The 22,290-nt window shown below is 36.0% G+C and overlaps 2 protein-coding genes across 2 annotated transcripts; both read right to left on the reverse strand.

Annotated features, from left to right (window-relative positions):
- Positions 1-13,760: 13,760 nt before the first annotated feature.
- Positions 13,761-16,219, reverse strand: LOC129567112 (zinc finger protein weckle-like). Its single transcript, XM_055443712.1, has 7 exons — positions 15,918-16,219; positions 15,660-15,851; positions 15,409-15,595; positions 15,068-15,299; positions 14,431-14,995; positions 14,153-14,340; positions 13,761-14,053 (listed from the first exon to the last, which is right to left on the reverse strand). Exons 1-7 carry the CDS (start codon positions 16,038-16,040, stop codon positions 13,975-13,977), a joined length of 1,566 nt encoding a protein of 521 aa, XP_055299687.1. The 5' UTR covers positions 16,041-16,219; the 3' UTR covers positions 13,761-13,974.
- A 291-nt stretch (positions 16,220-16,510) lies between these two features.
- On the reverse strand, positions 16,511-19,092 carry LOC129566868 (uncharacterized). The gene is made up of 6 exons (XM_055443165.1): positions 18,558-19,092; positions 18,248-18,411; positions 18,059-18,157; positions 17,221-17,829; positions 16,712-16,980; positions 16,511-16,645 (listed from the first exon to the last, which is right to left on the reverse strand). The coding sequence occupies exons 1-6, from the start codon at positions 18,764-18,766 to the stop codon at positions 16,511-16,513; spliced, it is 1,485 nt and encodes a 494-aa protein (XP_055299140.1). The 5' UTR covers positions 18,767-19,092.
- Between the last annotated feature and the right edge of the window lie 3,198 nt (positions 19,093-22,290).

The following is a 22,290-nucleotide window of genomic DNA, read 5'->3' on the forward strand; positions in this document are numbered from 1 at the left end:
AGAGAGAGAGAGAGAGAGAGAGAGAGAGAGAAATGAGAAAATGAGACAGCGGACCAAGTGAGCATGTTGAGTTGTTGTGATGATACTGACACACTATGAGAGAAATAGTATGATGGGCTGATGAGTAATGGAAGTGACGAGATGAAGTTCACCGATATATTAAGGCGTTAAGTGCATGAATCGCACACAATCATCATTTTCAGCTTTGTGTTGTGAAAATATTCTCGGATATTGTTTTTGGTGTTGAACATCGTGAAGTCCAGAACATCTAAAATATTTAAATATTCTCGGACAACGGACATGAAAAGCATTCTGAATCGATTGTCACTGTATGATGAACTCAAAGCAACAGCAGTATTTCCTGCATAATTTTGAAATGTTTTGCGTCAAAAGAGTGAGCTGTTTGCGAAGTGAAGAGAGGATTCTAGACCAAATTCATGGAAGGTTTCAACATTTTCAAAATATTCACGAAGAATTTCAGTTCATAATATTTGTTGACGCTGGAATTTGAGCTGAAAATGACACCTTTCGTACAATTCGTAAGAAATGCGAATATTTTTATCAAGAATTCTTCGATTATGGATAAAGAAGTTTTGATTCATGATGATTGTTCGTAATGAATAAAGAAGTGGTGAAGTCAGAATCATTGCGACCGTACTGCGATAAAAGTCGATATAAACAATGTTATTATATTTGACAATATTTGACTCGATGTCAATGACGATGTGGCAGCGCCACCTATGGAGATTCCTTATTAAAACAAGTGGAACTATTGAGTGCGTGCACCATATAGCACGTAAATTTTCAATATGGCAGCGCCCATAGAATTGAAAAGTTAACCATTTTTGTAGTCACAAATTATCGCTGTATGATTGCGACCGAATCGACGTAATGCCCGCAGTAACTAAAACTGTGACAAAATTGTTCAGATCCGTTGGGCGACAGTTAGGTTGGGGTAGAAAAGAGCAAGTCATCCTGTCGGCAATATAGTAAAGAGAGGTTCATTCTCCTGAACGTGAATCGGCGTCAAATCATAAAAAATCGCGCATTTGTTACATATTTGGCCATGCCAGTCGGTGATAACTGTTATTAAAACCAAATGTGAATCATGTGCACCGTGGCATTGGCACACACATGCACAGCATAGACACGGCTACACAATGTTGGGCACTCTTCTTCGACTGGTTGAACAGGTAGCTTAATTGAAGCGGTTCTTCATAAGGCAATAATAATGTAATTATTCTGCACGTGTTTGCCGCATATGGTTTCGTTCGCATCACTCTGTGTGTGTGTGCCTTTGGATTATTCAACACATAAACCGTTTATCTGTATCAACTTATGTAACACTTTTAAATCGATTCACTGGAATTTAATTGTGTGTTTTGCGTTTTTCGTTTCATTTCTAACCATTTTTTTTCTATTTTTTCTCTTCGCAAACCAGTTTTGCACACACTCACATTCGGTGTTATTGTTTTTCATTCTCGTCGACGCTTCTGGATTGTGTTTAAACCGCTAAATTTTTCGTAATCCAAATATGTAGCATGAGAATCATTCTTGGTTCATACTGGCTCTGTGGTGAAACATGCAGAGAATTCGTTGAATGTGTCCAAAAACCACAACACCAGACACTATGTTTCGTAATTCGGCATGGGATTTCCATAAGAAAAACCAAAAACAAACGTTAGAATTTCAAGCATTTTTAACAAGTATCAGTTAAACACGAACATCGAATGATGCAATTCCGTACATGAAACACAATTCAACGGGCAATTAGCAGTAAATTTTCAAGATTTGACCATTCCATTTGAATTTAATGAGCAGCCGTATGGATTTCCAATCTGATTGCCATCTGTTGCACACGAAATAAATTGGCCACAGTTGCACTTCTTTTTATTACTTTTTTATTTGTTCTTTGCACATACAAAAACACACACACACACATACACCATTTGCACGGTGCATTTTGTCCCATTTCCGGGCTTATTTGTTCTTTTGTCTAATTCGCTTGTTTAGCATATTTTATCATTCGGATGCGATTTTGTTGCATTACACAATTACCAAATGCATACATTGGAAAATAACCATTTAGATTTGTCGATTTTCTTCTCTGTTGCCATTCCAATGTAGAAACGAAGCAAAAATAGACCAATAACATCGCTTGATGCCCGTTATTCGATTCGGTTGGTTCTATTCACTCGAAAACGATTGCACATATACTTACTTCGCAAATGGGAACGACGGTTTTAACCATTTTCTCTCGATTGTTTTTTTGCCGTTTAAACATAGATGCGTCAACATCTTTTCCGCCAATCACTCAATTCAACACAATTACTGATCGATTGCCGACTGTCGATCGGAAATTTTCTCTTTGGTTGCCGATTTCCACCTCAATTGCATACAAGAAAGTGCTAAATAGTATTTACCTAAATTATCAACCCAAAAATGACCGAGATTTGGATCCAACGAATATTATGCGAATATCAGAGTAATATTCGTTAAATAATTTACTGTTTTTTTGTTGCATGAAATGACTTAAATAGTTACACAAGTGGTGCAATGACATCAAAACCATTGAAAAGAACTAAGAAAAAAAACGTTTTTCAAGTTCATGCAGCAGATGTCAATCTCTTCAGCCCGTTTTCGATCATTTGTTTTCTTTTTCGAGAACACTTCCATAACTAATAACGTATTCTGTTCTATATTTTAAATGATGTTTTAAATTAGATTTTATTCTTCGCTCTCGTAATATTCTTTGTACACTCTATGTAGCTGCGTCTGTGTCGTGTTACTTTCAGACTTCATACTTTATTCAAATATTCTCTCGTTCCGCCCGATCATTTTTCCATTTGCGCTCCGGAGAGATTTATGCACAACCATTTCAATCACGGTCTACTGGATCTCGTAACATTTGCTTTTATTGAATAAATAATTACGTTTTTATTCGTATTCGTGTGTAAAACACCACAGAATACGATTTGGTTGTCTTAAGAGATGAGACGGCTAATTGATTTCCAGCGCAGACCCATGTTGCGATTTAAATAAATCATTTGAATAGCTCGCCGTATAAACGATACAAATGAAGTGAATTGTCAAAAGGGGCGTTGAAACAGCAGCAATTTCGATGTTTTTGTTCTTTATTTGAATTTTTTTCATGTTTTTCTGGGGAAAAAAATGATAGAGGAACACATTAATTTCGATACCGTTATGTGAAATACCTCAACAAAAAATGTTTAAAAAGAAAAATGATGGCCGGTTGAACAAGAGAAAGAGATAGAAATGGACAAGCGGATCCCGCAGTTTTTGCAACCTACCAACGAATCATCCTTACGGCTATATAATCAATGCCATTAAAACAATAGAACAGCTGAATGCAGTGCAGCCAATGTTTTTACACACAAACACACACACACACACACACACACACACATGAGTTCACACTTGGAGTGTCAGATATACAGTTCATTTAATTTGAAGTTTTACTATTTCCTACAGTAGATTGTCAAGTCTACAGCTTGCTACATTTGCGCTGTAAAAATCCAAAAGAGCTGTGGAAAATGCAAAAAATATTATGAAATTGAACTAACAGAAATTATTACGGCCATAACCACAAAAAATGTTCTTAATCTTAACATTTTTAGACGGAAAAGTGTATTGGACTGGGGACGTATACTGTTTTATGAAGAGAATTTATTTTCAGTTGCACACAAATGATAATGATAAATTACTGGCTACCTCCTATATTTATATTAATTTTGGTGTAAGCTTCTTATTACAAATTATTGTAAATATGAAATAATTAATATCAATTTAAAATATTGCTTTGCAAAAGCGAATTTTCACTTAAAAAAAAGAAGAAGTGTACTGAGCATGCATTATTTTAATGGGCAGCTCTTGCCCATTTGGGCAGTTCTAAATCCCAAATGGGCAGCTCAAAACTCAAAATTGGGCAGTGTTTTACTTAAATTTTCTTGAAAATGGGCAGCTTTAAAAATTTCTTAAAATAATACATGGTACTGAGTGTTCATTGGCGACAAAATGTTGATTGTATAAATATTTTTGAGTAGATACGACTATTTCAAAGACACAAATTACACCATTTGAATGGTTTGGAGCGAAAATGTAATACACAAAAATTGAGCGGAAACATGTCGATGATGAATGAGCGGAAAAGGGTAGTAAACTATAGTGAACTAAATAGCTATCCCTTTTCATTTCACATTTTTCCGCTCAACTTTTCTGTATTACATTTTCGCTCCAAACCATTCATTTGTTCTACCGTTTGCATGTTATTGATCGATCAAAGACACAAATTTAATTGCAAAGTTAGATAAAACATTTGAATTTGATTATAAAATGTTTGTTTTTTCGATTTGAACCCAACGAAAACATCGGACGGGAATTCTATTTAAACATGCATGAACAATACGTGTGTACATTTTTGATGAAGTTATGATCAATAAAATTTCAAAACATTTACTTATTCTTATTCATGCACACAATTTCGTCTTCAAAAAGCATTAGTCATCGTAGAATAAAAAGAGGAAAAAACAAACAAACAAATTCTTGTTTCGATACAAGTAGATTTTGTTTCGAGAAAATAATTTCGAATTAATAATTACTCTTCAGCCAATGACTTGAACATCATATAGAAGCTAAAAACAGTTCTGAGCACCTGTAATTGATAAATTGTTGTGAATAAATATTTGTCAGCTCATTCATGGCATTGCAAGCATTACCTTTATGAATGTTTCCAAGTTCAAATTGATGAAAAAGTATGCGCTATAAAATATTGGCTTTTGCGCCTCCATGATGAATATAATGAGAATATTTCTCAAATTGAGCGGCAACTCACTCCAGTTTGAGTCGTACAAAATGTCGGCCAATTTGAGATAGCAATCGGTTGATTCGTCTGCGGCATAACAAATTAAGAAAATAAATACTCCACAGATCAAAACTACCACAATGATAATTCCAATGCTGATGTCAAAATTTTGCATAGCCTAAAATTGTAATTGAAAAACATTGGTTCAAAATTTAACTGGTTCAAATAACTAAATTTACCACATTCAATTGAAAAATGCTGGTTGAAAAGAAGAACAAGCCACTGACCAATACGAGAAGTATTGGAAAATTGTATGCATCTGAAGTGTTGTTGAAAAAACTAAAGAGGGATTATCAAGTTTTGTTGCGGATTAGTAGATTAACGCACAACATTAGGTTCTTTCTTACTCTTTCCCGATAATATTGTAGTTTATGAGTTCACATAAAGCCAGTTTCATTGCACGGTGATCTTTTCCTTCGATTTCTTGATTCAATATTTTTGCTAAATCTTCAAATGTCAAACGGAATACTTTGTGGTATTCATGAAATGATACGAAAAATGAGAGGAAAGCGCCACCCAGTGAAAACAATAACATTACTTGAAGAATAGCAAGTGTCAAATATCCAATCCATCCGGGAATTGTTTGCTGATTCCAAGGTAATCTAAAATAAGTTGTAAATAGTCAATTTGTCAAACCAATATTCCAATTTATGTGTGATACATACGCAGCTTTCATCAGATAGTTCAAGTTAGGTGTTCCAATGTGTTTTTCTTTGATCGAATAAAATATCACATAGAAAACAACAGTTATATTCACCAATATTGCAAAACAAGTTGGTATATAAATGATCAGAATTTTAGCTATCCATTCACATCTGTCGTTTGCTTTAGCCAAAAATGTCTGCATTTTATCATTTCCATCTGCAATGGTTTTGGTGATTGGTTTATAACGAATTAAATTCAGTTGAAATAAATCCTAGAATACATACTATCATAGATTTCCTTCAATTTTGTAAAAATGCCTTCTATTTTGCGACGGTTAGTATACGCATGAATCAAAATGAAAGTGGTGCAACTGAGACCGAATATTTGAATAGCTGCGAACATACTTTCATTTGCATCATGTTTTACGTTGTTATAAAAAAATATAATGCTCGATATCAGTGCCAATATTTGACTAAAAAGAACGAACGCTCCCAATGAAAAGGAAAGTATTCTATCTCTGAAGGAAGTTTCATGAGGAAATGGGCAAATGCAAAGCCAGTTGAAAAATTGGCGATTTGTCGACAAAATGATCATTTTAGTTAGAATAAAATTCGCCTAATATCGTGGACACAGATGCGTGGCTAATCAGACCAATGGTTATTGCGTACTGAATGGTTCACTTATTTACCTAGGATATAAAAATACAAAAGTTTATTCCGTGGAAACGAACGAGATATTTATCATTATTTATTTCGATGGAAATGTGTTTTTTTGTTTTCAATTACCTTCTTAGAAATAAATATCATCATTTATTTGTTTTGATTGGATAAAAGGTACATTCAAATTAATTTCTGTTTTATCCGGTAAAATTGTATCTCATTACATATTGTGAATTAACCTTGTTGATACTTATTGATTTGTTGTAAAAATCACCTAGCTGACCCTTTGAATTGAAATGAAAATCCGTTCTACCTGTTCCAAATAAAGGTTTCACTCAAACGGTTTGTTTACATTTTTCGAGAAAAAAAACTACTATGACCTTCAAACCGTTTTTTTGTATTGAACTAATCATAAAGAGGAATATAAAAATACGTAGATGCTAGATTTGTTGGGCTGATTTGATTGTCACTACATTGTGTTAATGTTTTAAATGACATGTAGAAACTGAAGGCAACTCGCAATATCTGTAAAATGAGATAAAATCGATGCTAATTTTTCATTTTTTACATGACATGATTTACAATTTGTCTCTAGAATTTGTCTAGAAACCTCCTTGAATGTTTTCAAGTTAAAATTGGTGAGCGAGAATGCGGTATAAAATATGGGCTTTTCTGCTTCCATGATTATTACAATGATGAATTTTTGCAAATTGATTGGCATTCTACTCCAGTTTGAGTCGTACAAAATGTCAGCCAATTTGAGATAACATTCGGTTGATTCCTGTGCAACGTAGCAGAAAATGAGGAGATTTGATCCACTAGACAGAATAGCCATGAATATAATTATGATACTGATGTCAGTGTTTCTCACGGCCTACGATTGAAATTATTATTGAAAAAGGGGAACAATAATCTGAATCCTAAATCATCTATTGTTCAAAGAACAAAATTCACCCAATCCAATTGAAAGATACAGGTTGAAAAATAGAGTAAGCCACCGATGGATTGAAGGAGAAATGGAAAATTTTATGCATTTGAAGTATAATTGAAAAAAATGAAAAGAATTCATCGATTTCTATTTAAAATCTCTACATAAATATATGTTGGAGAGAGCGCCATATATTTATATAGGAATTAGTTCAATTTGAGGTTAAATTCCCCTCTACATCGGGTAAACCGGTAAATTTTACAACATGTCAAGATGACAGATTCTCCATTTAATTTAGGAGTGTAGCAACGGAAGGCAGCTCTATCTATTTATAAAATGTGATGAAATCGATATTTGATTTCCCACACAATATGATTGTCAGTATCGCTTTTCTATGGCAATCCATAAAAATTGTTCGGAACTATTCCGCAATCAATACGAACGTTTCCCTTTCACTAAAGGAATATGAATTTTTTACTGCAAATGCGTTAAAACAACGCAACGCATGCATACTCGTCAGCAGCTGATATCAGCAGCTGACGTCAGTTAGTGCTATTGACATAAGCTCATAAAACGCTCTGCTTTTCACACAACACGATTTGCAACTATTCGTCTCAAAACGTGCCTTTATGAATGTTTCCAACTTAAAATTGATGAGAGAGTATGCGGTATATAATATCGGCCTCTGTGCTTCCATGATTATTACAATGATCAATTTTTTGCATATTGATCGGCATTTCAATCCATTTGGAGCATATAAAATATCAGCCAACTTGATATAACATTCGGTTGATTTATGTGCAACGTAGCAGTAAATGAGGATATATATCCCACTAGACAGAACAGCCATGAATATAATTATCATACTGATGCTGACGTAATACAGATTGAACCGGACAATAAATTGAAGAAGAAAACTAAAAAAGTGAATAGTTAATTCCCATGGTCGTCGGTGCGATTTCAGTTGTGTAGCAAATGTTTCATAGAAATTGAGCGTAACGCAGCGTTTCGCTACAATTCGTTTCAAGCAAAGCGATCTAGTCCACTGGTCATAAGATCCATAAAAATGATTGCAACATTTAAATAAAGATACCTCAAATCCTGTGGGATGACTTATAATTAATGAAATTCGAAATTGAAGGATATTCACCAAATCCATTTGAAAGATGCAGGTAGAAAAAAAGATCACGCTCAACACATCGGCGGTTTGAATGAAGAACCTATGAAAAGGCAAATCTTATATATGAATAATTTAAATAAATCCAAGTTTCCAACCCACTCTTTTCCCATGATATTACTGTGAAATATTCGACATAATATTGATTTCATGACGTCAAAGTTGGGATTTTCAATTTTCATTTGTTGCTCTAATGTGTTGCTAAGTTGACAAAAGTTATGTGAAAAGCTCAAAGATGTTCATGAAATGATGCGAAAAATGAGAGAAAATCACTGTTCAATGCAAAATATGATGTACTTCCAAGCAAGCATAGTGACGATAATCAATCCAAGCCATCCGATGAAAGTTTGGTCGGATGTCATTACATGTAATGACAATTGAACCATTGCGACGAACAAACAACAAATTCCCTCAGAATATTTTAGTTTTAAAGTGCAACATAAAGTTTTTTTCATATGGAGTTGTTGTTGTAAACTCTATATAAAAAAAAAATCATGTTGCAGTTTGAATCCAAAACATTATGAGGGAATTTGTTTGTCGCAACGGTTCAATTGCAATCCTCATTGCAATGAGTCCGTATTTCATTGGATAAAAATAGTTTGTTGGCAACAAGAAATTATTAGACCATCCAGTATCCACGTAAGCTGAACCGGTCGCATAGAAACAACATTATTTATGAGTTATAAACAATTATATTTGAACATCATTGAACAGTTTGTAGCCTTACTAAATTATACAGTTACATTTCTTGAACTGACCTCATATTGATTATATTTTCAACGTAAATTTTGGATCCAAATCTGAGCCTTGAAGGCTCGCTGACATGAGTAAGTTTAGTTCTATATGATATACATTGAGTCTCAATCGAAATAGATGAGTATAGTATTATGTGATCTGGTGCAACTGTGTGTGTGTTTATCCAATATTATTAGATTTTTTGTTTTGAACAAAAAACATGTTGACGTAACACAGATTGAACCGGACAATAAATTGAAGAAGAAAACTAAAAGAGATTTTAAAATCCTTCACTTAATCCTACTTCGTGATCACGTGAAACACGCGCGCGCGTTCGAAAGAATCGAAATGTTAAATTTCTTACACGTGTAACGACTTTCGCAGAACACAAAGAGAGCGACAGAAAAAAAGTAACAAGAACAATTTGGCATGCGTTCACTAGCGCATGTCAACGGAGTGAGCACAATCTCCAATATGTTGGTGCCGCTTGAGATTCCCAACTCTTTTGTTTAAACGACATCGGGTTTTTGCTATAATCAATTGAAATTGACACATGATTGTTAGAGACAATTCGATGGATATTTAAAGTGCATTAAATGTCATTGGGGCCATTCCCGCAGGGAAATAACGCCAAACTGTTCGACTCGAACACGTCAAGTTGGAACAAAACTTCTTTTGTTTGCGCACAATTCCGGAAAAGTACAACAACAACTTTGAGGGGATATTTAACACAATTTTCGTTTGCAATTTACAAGTCAATGACAAACGAATCTGTGTTATGTGCAATGTGCATGCATATTTCCACTTCATTGACTTTGATAACGGCATCGGATACAGCTATTAATATAAACCGGCGACGCTGATGTGTGTACCAAAATGCTAATGCAGATTGTGATGGTGCTGTTTTTTCGTATTTAATTTTCGCTGTGTCCAAGCAATTGTATTATTTTCTATCTCTCCATATCTCTCTATCGCTCTATCTCTTTCGCCCTCTCTTCAACCGATTTACATATATATGTAAGATTTTGAACGGACCGAAGTCAGTGTTTATTCTTGTTGTAAACTCTCTATTTGACATGCAAAACAGGTGAACCAAATAGAAACGAAATCAATTTGCGTTGATTCAATGACAAAGAACTCATTTCGATTGGTTTAAGAAAAAATTCATATTTGACTCTCGAGTTAAATGCAAGAAAAATCTTCTCCCAATTTTGTATCTCTGTCTCCATTTCAAAGATGCAAACAAAAAGCGAGCATTTTCGGAAAATTGAATTTTTCCTCGAAAAGAACAATTCGGCGTTCTTACTTTTTCTGGGCTCGTTAGACGAACAAAAAACGCAAATGGAACGTAACATCTTGCATACAATTGAATGGCCAAATATGGGCACGAGTTAAAACTCAATAGCCATTTCACTACACCGCAGAACGTCAGCAGCTGGTCAGCATTGTTCTAGTCGTTGATTTCCGATTGTTGTTAGTTTGCCCATGTTTTTCTTTTCTGCTCTTCTCTTCTATTTTTTTGGGTTCTTGGAAACGTTCTCCTGGAGATCTCATTAATGATGCTGACATTTTTCACGTAATGCATTCGCCAGTTAGATAATAATCGAAGCTGCGATACGTTTTGAGTCATTTATCGTGAAAAATAACTTATTTACCAAAGTTCAGGCGGATAATTGAAAAATTCATTCGAACAAATATTCACCAGGAAAATAAATAGAGAAATAAAACTCATCTGGTGCATTGATAAAGAAAATGGGCTCGTGATCGCGATTTAGAATGTGAGCGCGCAGTGTAATTGCTCGCTACACTGGAACAGGTTAAAAATGTTAAATGCTGCTTTTCGATTCTAAACCGATTCAAATCAATGTAATAGAAGACATTTGCCCAGACTCTGCAAAAAAAAACTGCTATGAAATTAAACATTTTAAAATGAAACGACACGAAATTTCTGCTGAAAGAAAAACAAACAGTCCACAATTTTGTTATTGCCGCCATACAAATACCGAGTGCTTGCAAAACATTCTAAGATATTGTTTTGCCATTGAAGAACACATCGAATCTAGGAGATTCAAACGCCCAAATTGAACCATTATGTTTTGTAATGAAATTACGGGAGAGAGAGAGGGAGAGAGAGAGAGACTTCACAAAGAATGCAGTTACATGGATGGCAAAACGATTACAGAGAGAATGGCATCGCGAGTACAAAGTACAGTAAACGATATACCTATATATTTTCGTTTCGTTTTGGTTTCGTCTTATGCGCAATCGTTTTGTCGTGCAATGATAATACGATGTAATGATAGAGTTGCAGGCAGCATGGCAAAGAAAAAGGTGAAAAAAAACTTGCGGCGAAATTGCGCGATTATATGCTGTGTTGTTTTTCTGTCTGACTCTGTCTCTTTCCCTCTCCCTCTTTGTTTATATCTTTTTTTAGAATGAACACGATTATGTTCAGGTTGTATCACCAAGTGCATAATGAGCACGGTTTGTGTGTTGTATGTTGTTTTTTGCACTTGCACATTAAAAACTAGTTCACAGAGACATTAATTGGGTTGGGTGCAGAGCAGTACAAACAACAAAAAATATATGTGTTATTCGGCGAGTGCAAGCGTGAATCGGGTGCCTCGTGTCTATGTGATCTCGCTGAAAGTCTTATGCAAATGTTCCTTACACAGCCACACTCAGCTGAGGTGCACAGTCACAATCATCTGAGACGTGTAAAACATTCATTTATGATAAAAATCAACGCTTTACCAAATGTCTCTATCGGTTTCAGTGGAAAATCAATTTACGCTTATCGCCGACCAATATCGCAAAAGATTGTTCTTTTTCTCTCAATTTTAACGGGAGAGTTTTAACCAACTAATCGACACAATGTCAGTCGATTCAGAAGATTTAATCTCCTAAGCAAGGCAACTCCCTCTCTCTCTCTTTGCGCACAAAGAAAAAAACAGTTTCCAAAGCTGGAAAAGAAAAAAATCAATTTTCTGCTTGTTGCCGCAGCGCGTTCGTCGCAGCATAATTCGATGCGATTTGGGCTAGAAAACAAAACTGACCCGATTAACTAACGATGTCTTTCGCGTTCACCACGAAAGAAAAACACATCTGATTTCAATCTCAATGTAGCTCACATAAAACGAACAGAGCATTGTCGTCGACGTTCATCATTGCCGCCCCGTCGTTTAATAATCATTCGGTGAAATGAAAATGCCTCTGTTTGCAAATCACACACACACACATGAATTATATTATACACTATTAAGTATTTATTTGTTCTATTTAAATCATTCGGTGTCACCTTTCTACTTTCCACACGCCGTCGAATAAAAACTGAAAATATTCAGTTCAGACAATTGGTTTCGGCGCTCAAAAATTTCGCTACTGGAAGAAAACAGTGACGCAAACGCACACGCACAGTCCATCCACATTAAACCATAATGCCTCGGAAAGGGAAACAACGCAACAAAAAATTCTGTGTTTGTAGTTCATCGGTGTCATTTATTAAGCGCATAAAGAACGAATAATAAAAAAATATCGTCATGGAAATACTTTTTCTCTTATTATATTGGCGAATAACGCCCAATTATACGTGGCCCAGAGAATAACAACAGAGAGAGAGAGAGAGAGAGAGAGAAAGAGAGAGAGAGAGAGAGAGAGAGAGAGATGGTGCCTAAATGCACCAGCAAAAAGCATTACAATTCTTTAAGAAGCGAAATCGGTATAATTCTTAAAGAGTTTTAACTGTTTGAATGGATGTTTTCATGAAGCAAAAACAAAAACTTCATACAATTGCCAAAAAGCCTAACTTTTTAATGAGCATGACCGCCAATTTCTTCGCTCATTCGGTTTCGCCGACGATTCTTTCTTTTCTAATGCGGTCTGCGCTACAAATCAATGGTAATTTTGCTACTTTGTAGCCGTAATCAAACATTATTCGCATTCTTCGTGTGTCTCTATCCGCTTTCCAAGCCACTTTCGTTTTGTAATTTTATGTAATTGTGCGATTGTTTCGTACGATTGTGCGAGAATTACATAGAAAGACCTATTATGGGATGAAATGTGGCTTGTTTTTTTTAATTCATCATTTTCTCATTTGTACCAGTTATTCCGAATTGCCAAGTGGGAATGTACATAACCAAATTGAAATTAACATTTTTTTTTTCAACGACACTCTTTAGTTTGCGATAGTAATTGCACCATCTCTTTTTATCGTTGGATCTAAACATTATCTTAATCGCATTAATAACAAACACTCAACGAATGACCATCAATTTCATTCCGCTACGATGGGAATTAAAACAATAACATTCTAATCGAATTATGAATTCTATTTTTAACCCGATTCTAATGGGAAAAACCGAAGAACCGGTGTTTCATCGACGAATTGAATATAATCGACTTGTACTGCCAATTCTATATAAATTGACGAGATCTGCGGAAGCTCCAACAAGAAAAAATCGCGATGTCTCGTTTAGTTTGACCGATTTGTTGATTTCGATGATAGTTTAGAAGATTACAAATCTAGTTATAATTTTATAATAGATAAAGTACTTGATGACAAATTTCAACAGTTTTTTTTCTAAGACCATAATTTTTAATTTCATACAACTCAAACAGATATCTCTGTTTTCATTTTTTAAACCAGGCCAAGTTTTTTTTTGACCAAATTGGTAATCCTAACGTTTAATACCAAAGGTTTGTTGCAACAAACGAAATGACTCAATCAAAAACCAGTTTTTTCGTTTCATTTTCCAAAATCATGCACTTTAATTTTTTTATCTCAAGTTTAACATTTCCTTAACATAACACTATTCAGTTGTGCCATTTCTATGCTATAGCTAGGGTTTGTTTTATTTATCGATATAAGAATGTTTTGTTGTTTTTCGTGAAGACATTTAGATACTATCAGTTAAAGGTTGTATTAGATTCGATGACTCTTCGACGGAACTCAAGTGTATACGATGCTTTCGATAATTTTGTCGTCGTTTTGGGTGATAATGACTATATTGTTCTCAGGTGCTGGTTTTCTATAGAAAGAAAGAAAGAAAGAATATTTTAATCAATTTTTGTATAGAGCGAAAAACTGAATCGTAATCGAAGTGGAAAAAGCTGATAACGAATCTTACTTAGGTTGTAAATGTTCCAATTTGGGAATATTGGCTGCGGGCAAAACTTCTCCGGACGCTTCCAAAGCGGCCAGTTCAACAGGGTGGGCCTTTTTCTTGTGACTTCTACAGTTCGATCCGTTTGCAAATGTTTTCTCGCAAAATGGACAAACATACGGTCGTAGGCCTGTATGTAGAATTAGATGATTCTGAAATGAAATCGTTAAAACCATTAATTTTGTGTTGCCAATTTTTCGAATTCAAATCTGTGGACGATTTGTCACTCCTCTTGTTCTCACTTTCAGTGCTTTCGATCGTTTGTACTCGTTGCCACAGTATTGGCATTTGTATTTCTTCTGATCCGAATGGACGACCATATGCATTTTTAGCGTACGTTTTGTGTTTAGCTGAAGACCACAGTGTGGGCAAATGTAAGCGGTATGTTTGTGGATGTCTTCATGCGTCCGCAATCTTGCCATATTTTTGAATTTCTTCGGGCAATGCTGGCACTGGAATGGATACTCTTCGCTGTGTGTAATTTGATGTTCTTTCAACGCTCCTTTTGCCACAAAACTCTTGCCGCATTCTTCGCAAATGAATGGCCGATCACCTGTGTGAATTGCTCGAATATGAGCCTGCACATTGACCAGTTTGCTAAAACGTTTGTCACAGAATTGACAGGGATGGACCAGCTTCAGTTCATCGGGCAAGTGAACGATCTCGTGTCGCTGCAATTTTGTTAGTGATTGGAATCGTTTCGGGCACTTTGAACAGCTGAATGGATTCTCGGATTTCGGATGAGTCTCACGCATGTGACCGTCGAACAGGCGTTTGTTTTCGAAGTCAATGCTGCATAACGGGCAACTGTAAAAGAAAGAATGGTTGATTTTTGGATCAGAAATGGATATTCAAATGGAAAATGGGATCTTAATTTACTTGTATGTTTTATCATCAGGTACTTGAACTTTCCGTCGTCTCTTTCGTGGTGTGTCTTTTATTTCATCCAAGCCATACTCATCATCACCATCGCCAACCAAATCGTCCAATTCGTCCTCGTCTAATTGTCGGTTTTCCAAGTCACTGGTGATGGCAAACGATGGATCGTTCTCAAAGTCATCGTTATCGTAATCGAAAGCATCGATCTCCATTTCTTCCTCTTTGATTTCGTCTGAAATTCACATTATTTACACAAAAAGTGGAAAAATCAAGGATTAGTCATATTTAAATGGGTTTTTTTTGCTCCTGCTTTTGATGAAGAAATTGTTCTCCATTGTTACCTTCATCGTCTTCATGTTTACGGCTTTTTTTTGTGCGTTTCTTTGTCCTAGGTTCCCTCTTAACTCGTTTCACCGTCATTTGTTCGGTTTTAACATTCACAACAAATGAAGCGGAAGACTCAGCTACAACCAAATCGTCTGTGTCAGTGCATTGGTCTGTGGTTTTATAGTCAACTTCCGTAGGTTTCTGCAAAATATCAACACAATTTTCATTAAAAACCCACATTACCATTCACATGTATTTAACTTACCTCATCTCTGTCAAGTCCAGCTTCATATCGAAGTGTTTGCAAGTAATTTGAATCGATTTCGAGATCGGTGGATGAGATTAAACTATTGAATAGTGCATGCACTTTTGAGCATCGTTCGGAAAATCGTTCGAACTCTGCGATGAATTGATGACAATTCGCACAAACATTCGATATACAATCGAATTCCGTCAACTGTTGAACGACAAACAAACAACTTTATTCGAGTTCAATGTCATTTTATCGATATTTTTTACTTACCAAAACCGTAAAATGCTTTTGAATTAAAAATATCCGATTTGGAATCACTTCAATTTTTAGCGCAGTATTTTCCACTTCGGTTGTTCCACACAGTCGACACCACTTTTGCCAGTCGTACAGCATTTTGACGACTGCACCGATTAAAAATAACCCAAAAATCTATCGGATTCACGCTAATTAGCAGAGCAAATCAATGTTTTTTTTTCACTCTTTGATTTGCGACATACAAACTAAAATAACAAAACAAAATCTGTCGAGCATTGCCCGAAGCACAAAATAATATAAATATTAGACATTGACATGAAGTTGGCTCGGCAAAATGACAAGCAACTGTCAACGGTTGGTGTGGTGAATACGAGCGGAGTTTAAGGTGCTGTTCACATTTTGTGTGTGTTGAAAATTGAGCGCTTCTTTTGAATAATGATGGACTTGACCACATTTTCGTAGGAATTCTTTGGCACTTCGTCATTACAACTCAAAGTCTATCCGTTTTTCGTTCCTATTTTAAAAAATTTCCAACCAAAACTAATGAAACGAATGAAAATGATTTAGTTTTAAAAAAGCTTTGCATTTTATTTCCAGTTAAATATGATTTACAAATATTTCTCCTTAAAATCATCAATTTGTGACATAACGAATTCAGTTAGTATATTTACTTTGTCCACAGTTTCTTTGTGCGATAAATCTCGGATACTTCGCCGGTTAACCAAGTGATTTGGTAAATCAACCTAATGGAAAAAATGCAATTAATTATTTCACAGTTTTTGTCGACTTCAAGAAATTCACAAACATACCTTATGTCGTCCGATACTTTGCAGAATGAGCCAGGTAACATAGAACGTAAACCAAACGGTGAAGTACAGTGGGATGTACCAAAGCGATCGTGACAAATAGAAATAGGAATATTTCTTAACTCGTGGTGTTTCTTCGGGCTCTTCTGGCTCTTCTGGCGGTGGTGGTGGAGTAGTTGGTGGTGGTGGCGGAGGAGGAGGTGGTGGCAAATCATGATGATGATGATGGTCATCGAAAAATTGGTGATGATGATGGTCGTCGACTATGACTTCTAAAATGGATTAATTATGAATTAAAGAGATTAATATTGAAAAAAAACCAGATTAAATTACTTAATTACAGTAAATCAATTGTCGTGTTTTTTTTAAAACATTATTAGAATTAATTGGTTTTACACTGTGGTTACATGTTATCACAATCAACATATTTTCCATTTCAATGAACTGTGAACGCATGCACATATGTTTTGCCGTTCAATGAACGGAAAGTACTTAAAATCCGCTGGAATTACCGGGGAATGCATCAAATCCGTGCAAATGTTTCAGCGAATCGTCATATGGTGAAAACGAGTCATGGTCGTAGAAATGGTGATCATGCGGCGAATGGTCGTGTATATACTCATAGTGATGATGGTCATGCCCATGGTCGTGGTCATGTAAATCCTGGTCCAAAAATGAAAGCGAAGGAAAATCCGGTTTTTTGTTTGGTATAAAATTTGCTGGAGGTTTATCAATCAGTTTTGTGTCGTCTGATGGCCGGTCTGGATTATCGTTATCCGTATTTCCATCGTCTTTGCCGGGCGGCGCTCCATTCATATCGCTCAAATCGTTCATATCATTTATGCCACTCATGCTATCGACCGAACCAGAATTATCCGCTTGAGTGTGCAGAGAAGAGACCGCTTCTGTTGGCGCAAAAGGACCGGGATAAATTGGGTAATTTGCTCCACCAGACGGTGGTGGTAGATATGATGACACTGATATTGGTTTTTGTGGGCTCGGAGGTGGATATTGTGCATGCGAATTGGGTGGAAAAGCATATGTATGCGGTGGTGGGGGCTGATAATCATTTGCCGGCGCGTCTACTTGACTTTGAGGTGGGCCGTCATCTTCACGATCAGCTATAAATATCGGAAAGAAAAACATTTCAATTCAATAGCATTCGAATTTATTCGAATTTCGATCTATTCTCAGTGCAAATGAATCATAATTATGATAATGATTATAATCATTTTAATAATAGAATCATGATTCTCTCAATGACGTCTGGTTCTTTTTCTTTTTTTCTCAAACGAAAATTATTTTCATCTACATTTTCATGAAATGAAACAAATGAAGACTGAGACTCACATTCTTTAATGACCGGCGATGATTTCACGCGATTCCGATTGTTTTTCTCGATAAAATGCTCGACGGTTTCATGTGGCACAAAACGGTCTTGTGCCACCTCTGAAATGGTTCAAAAGATATTTAGCCATTGGAAGAGACAAAACAGAACGATATCAATGGATTAAATTAAGTTCATCAGCTTATTCGTACGTTGAACCGGTGATGATGCATAAATGATACGTGGCTCATGATTGGAACGATGATTTGGGGGTTTATCGAACGAAGAATAGACGAGATTTTTTAGGGGAAATGGAAACGGGCGCCTTTCATCAATCGAACGGCCTGTTGATTTATCTGCTACAGTGTCGTTGAATCTATATTTGCATGATGAAAAAAAAAATGATACAAAATTCCAATGAACAAAAACCACAGTATAATAAAGCGAAAAAAAAGATAACAAAAGCATCATCGGTCGAATCGAATGGTTCAAACCAACGGGCGAAAGAGAAAAATTATTTACGTTTTTGGAAACCATAAATCACTATTAATCACACCCTCGCGTGCGCGATGTATTTGTGGCGGTTTATCAGTGTTTTTTGGTGGTTCTTCATTAGGTTGCTGGCCATTTTTTGCAACTTTACTGTACGAACTGAATTCAATGGTGTTACAGTGAAAAGTTTTTAATTGAATCAAAATAATGGCAGCGAAAATATGCCACTTCATCATCATTTTTGCTGTGCTGCACTGCTACGCTCCGTGTGTGTCTGTGCCAGCAACTTTTCAAGATTTTTCGGCAAAAAGTTCAAAAACTTTTTCTGCTGTTTCTTTAACTATTATTCACTGCTATTATTCACTTCGTTACCGAATTACAAGAACCAAAAAAAAAAACGTAACACTCTTCAGAAAATTCAGATGAGGAAAATTAAGTGACTCAAAAGAAGAACAAGTAGAGAAAAAGGCAAGAGAGAGAATCGTTCAACTAATAAAACACTTTCAATCGTTTCGAAACTTAAATGAATTATGACGAGCACATTGTTCGGTTTTGGTGTTTTTTGTACGTTATGCGCGCGTCCAAAACTGGAAGGAAATTTAACCAAGCATCAACGACGACAACGATAACTCGATGCTTTCTCGACCAAGTGATGCTTATGATTATTCAATTGATAATCCAAAATGCTTGATGTATTGTTAAAAGAATTCCCACCTGAATGATTTTCGAAGTGGTGCATTTTGCGACACATAAATCTTTCTCTCTCTCTCTCTCTCTCTCTTTCTCGCTCTAGGCCGGGTTTAATAGAACAAACACGTACGATATTAACACATCGATACGATAGCTGAAAGCTTCAAAATAAACACAAACACCAAGCACCATAAGTAATATCGGTCAGTATACGGTAATATGCGGTGTCTAATCGGACACAACAATTGATTAGCATGTTCTTTCGTTTGGAAGTGCGCTGCATAATAACGAATCAGAATCGTTTTTTTTTCGTTGTTGTTGTCCGTTTCGTTTGGTCATTTTGTTTCCAACAATGTTGCTGCTACTCACTGGAAAAGTGTTTCATCCAATTAAAATTTGATTCCACGGCTGGCTTCAAATAGTATGAAGTTGTTCAAATGCAAACGTCACTTTTCAAGAAAAGAAGTATTTAAACATTTGTCGTCTTTTGCAAATGCAGATGCGAAGCATATCGCATCGACCCACAATGACAAAGTTGCCAGTCTAGCCCCATCACGACGACACATTCTCTCATTTGATTTAGTCGTCTGATTGAAGTGCGCCGTTAATTGAAATTGTGCGCTGTGCTGCACACTTTTTGTCGTTGCCGTTTTGTGACAGCGTACAAACGTTTTTTCACTACCGTTCAATTGTCAGGGCATTCGGATCAGGAGGGCTTGCAAACTGGGTGATGTGTTTGAAATTTCAATTCAATTCAAATCGATTCATTAGCAAAATCGCACACGCTATTCTTCCACATAATTTATTCAGCATGGAAAATGAGCTGTACACGACAGACCATCAACGGTCTAATGGGCAGAGGAGTCCGGTGTGTGTTTAATTATCAACATTTCCATTTTCAGAAGCTCGTACGCTGATTCATGCACGCGCGCACACATCAATCATCACACACAGAAGGAACACAGATCGAAGAATAATTTAGCGAAAAATTCATTAGCAATTAGAATTGGAGCAAACGAGATCCATTCATTCATTTGAAAATTTTCGATTTCTCATGCGCGCGCATTTCTTCCGTATGTTAACCACGTTGTGTTTACACTGGGAATTAATAACTCAAGAATCTGGTATCTAACCGTTTTTTTCTACGGTCGGTCGGCGGTATGATTGAGATAAGGTACACAAAACCAATGTGAAATTGAATAAGAAATTAAATCGTGCTAGTACTTTTGTTTCGCCATATTGTGAAATCGACCCATGAGTGTCGCCAGTTCAATTTTAGCCACTTATTTGCCAAACGTGTTCAAAGTGTTTACCATTTTCACATCAAATTCACCGAATTCTCCGGTATGTCAAATACTAATTGTACGCGTCGGTTAAAATTATTCGTTGCTAATTTGTGCGTATGGCAAATGATGTGCGTGCGTGAATTCTTATCAGAAGAAATTGGTTTATCAAAAGAAATGTGACAGACAATGTTACGGTATTTTCTTCCTACACCAACAATTGATAAGTCGTCTTTCTGAAAAAATACAAACAGAGAAAACAATGTTTACTTGCAGATGATGGCATCTAATTGAAGAATTTTTCCAAATCAGTTAACCCAGAAAACGATTGAATCCCGTTCATAAATAATAAACCGATGATCGGTAAAAAAAAAGGTAACACGCATGACATTAATTGGATTAATTCAATTTCGAATTGACCTCGAATCGAAAATCTCGTTCAAATTCCGAATGTTCCAGCCATGTTTAGATTAGAAGTTCTAATTCAGAACTAGAATTAGCGAGCGAGTGAAAGTCGGTCGATTTTGCTTTCGGTAATTGTGTGTGTGTGTGTATGCGCGTCATCAGTGAAGAAAAATCGGTGTTCTATCATTCAATGGCAGGAAAAAAAGAAAAAAAGTCAAACATCATTCCTACTGATATTTCACGTGAAATGCTGGAAATTTTTCAACCATTTGCTCAATCAATCTATGTTTGACGCGCGGCTATCTCTCAAAGCACCATTCAATCTTTTATTCGATTAGTTGAAACACCGGTAATGGCCAAAATGTCCGGAAGGAAATGAAATGATGAATACGGCTTTATATTTGAGCCGGTCCAAAAAGCCGAGAAAGGAACAAAAAGAAGCAGCAACAAAAAGTTTCCATTAAAACTAGAGCCGATGATGAGTCAATCAATAAATTATATGCCCTCGAACCAATGACACATTCTTGTATTTTAAAAACCAACTGTTCATGTGTTTGTGTCACAAGTTGCGATTTTAACGGAGCAAAAGCCATTTCGTCCTCTCCCTCGCTCTGTTTCACTCTCTCTCTCTCTCTCTCTCTCTCTCTCTCTCTCTCTCTCTCTCGTTCCTTTGCTCCCCTTCTCTCTACAATGGTAAAGCTGCATTTTTGTATTCTTTTTGAACAGAATGTATTTCGATAATCGTTGATGACCGATTTCACGTGGCTTATACTGGTTTGTTTTGTACCCAGTGGAGTAATAAGCTTCATCAGATCGAATACCAAAACTGGAAACGAACGAATATCCATTTCGTAACAATTCCATTGTCACATTTGGACAGAATTTTGCTGAGAACAAAAAGTTCAATGTTTCAAACTAAAGTCTTCGCAATGTCTCCGTCAAAATTCTCATCGTCGAATTGAATACATTTGTTCTCGAAACATCATTCGATCCGGTCATCGGTGTATAACTTTGAAGCAATTTATTAGCAATGTCGACATTTTTGGCCAAAAAGAACAAGAAAAAACCAAACCTTCCAATGTTGCTCAAGCGTTTCAATCTGGCTATCCTTTGCCAACGTTATCCGCCAGAGAGTAAAAATTGAGCGTAAAATAATCTGCATATTTCATTCAAATCCCCTGCATAATTCCGATCAAAATTCATTGCTACGGTATCTCGAACGAAAATTTATTGTACGGTATTCGAAAAAGTTCTTGATCAAATTCTTGTCATTATTTTGAATGGTGCAGGTGACGCTGAGGGAACGGAGCATGCTGTGAAAAGCAAATATTAATTTAACATACCGTTATGCACGCTCGACTACGACGACGATGGCAACGACGACG

Source organism: Sitodiplosis mosellana, unplaced genomic scaffold, assembly GCF_009176505.1.
Source record: "Sitodiplosis mosellana isolate CC-2019 unplaced genomic scaffold, AAFC_SMos_1.0 Smas_scaffold_5, whole genome shotgun sequence".
Classification (NCBI taxonomy): Eukaryota; Metazoa; Arthropoda; class Insecta; order Diptera; family Cecidomyiidae; genus Sitodiplosis; species Sitodiplosis mosellana.

Bases quoted from the DNA above. Each gene is read 5' to 3' on its own strand.
- LOC129567112 (XM_055443712.1), bottom strand. From the start codon at position 16,040: ATGCTGTACGACTGGCAAAAGTGGTGTCGACTGTGTGGAACAACCGAA. The intron at 14,996-15,067 runs GTAAATTAAGAT...TTTCTTTTACAG, and splicing joins CCTGATGATAAAACATACAA to TTGCCCGTTATGCAGCATTG. The intron at 14,054-14,152 runs GTAAGATTCGTT...TTCTTTCTATAG, and splicing joins TTGGAACATTTACAACCTAA to AAAACCAGCACCTGAGAACA.
- LOC129566868 (XM_055443165.1), bottom strand. From the start codon at position 18,766: ATGATGATGAAGTGGCATATTTTCGCTGCCATTATTTTGATTCAATTA. The intron at 18,158-18,247 runs GTACGAATAAGC...GAACCATTTCAG, and splicing joins TGCATCATCACCGGTTCAAC to AGGTGGCACAAGACCGTTTT. The intron at 17,830-18,058 runs GTGAGTCTCAGT...CGATATTTATAG, and splicing joins ATCGCCGGTCATTAAAGAAT to CTGATCGTGAAGATGACGGC.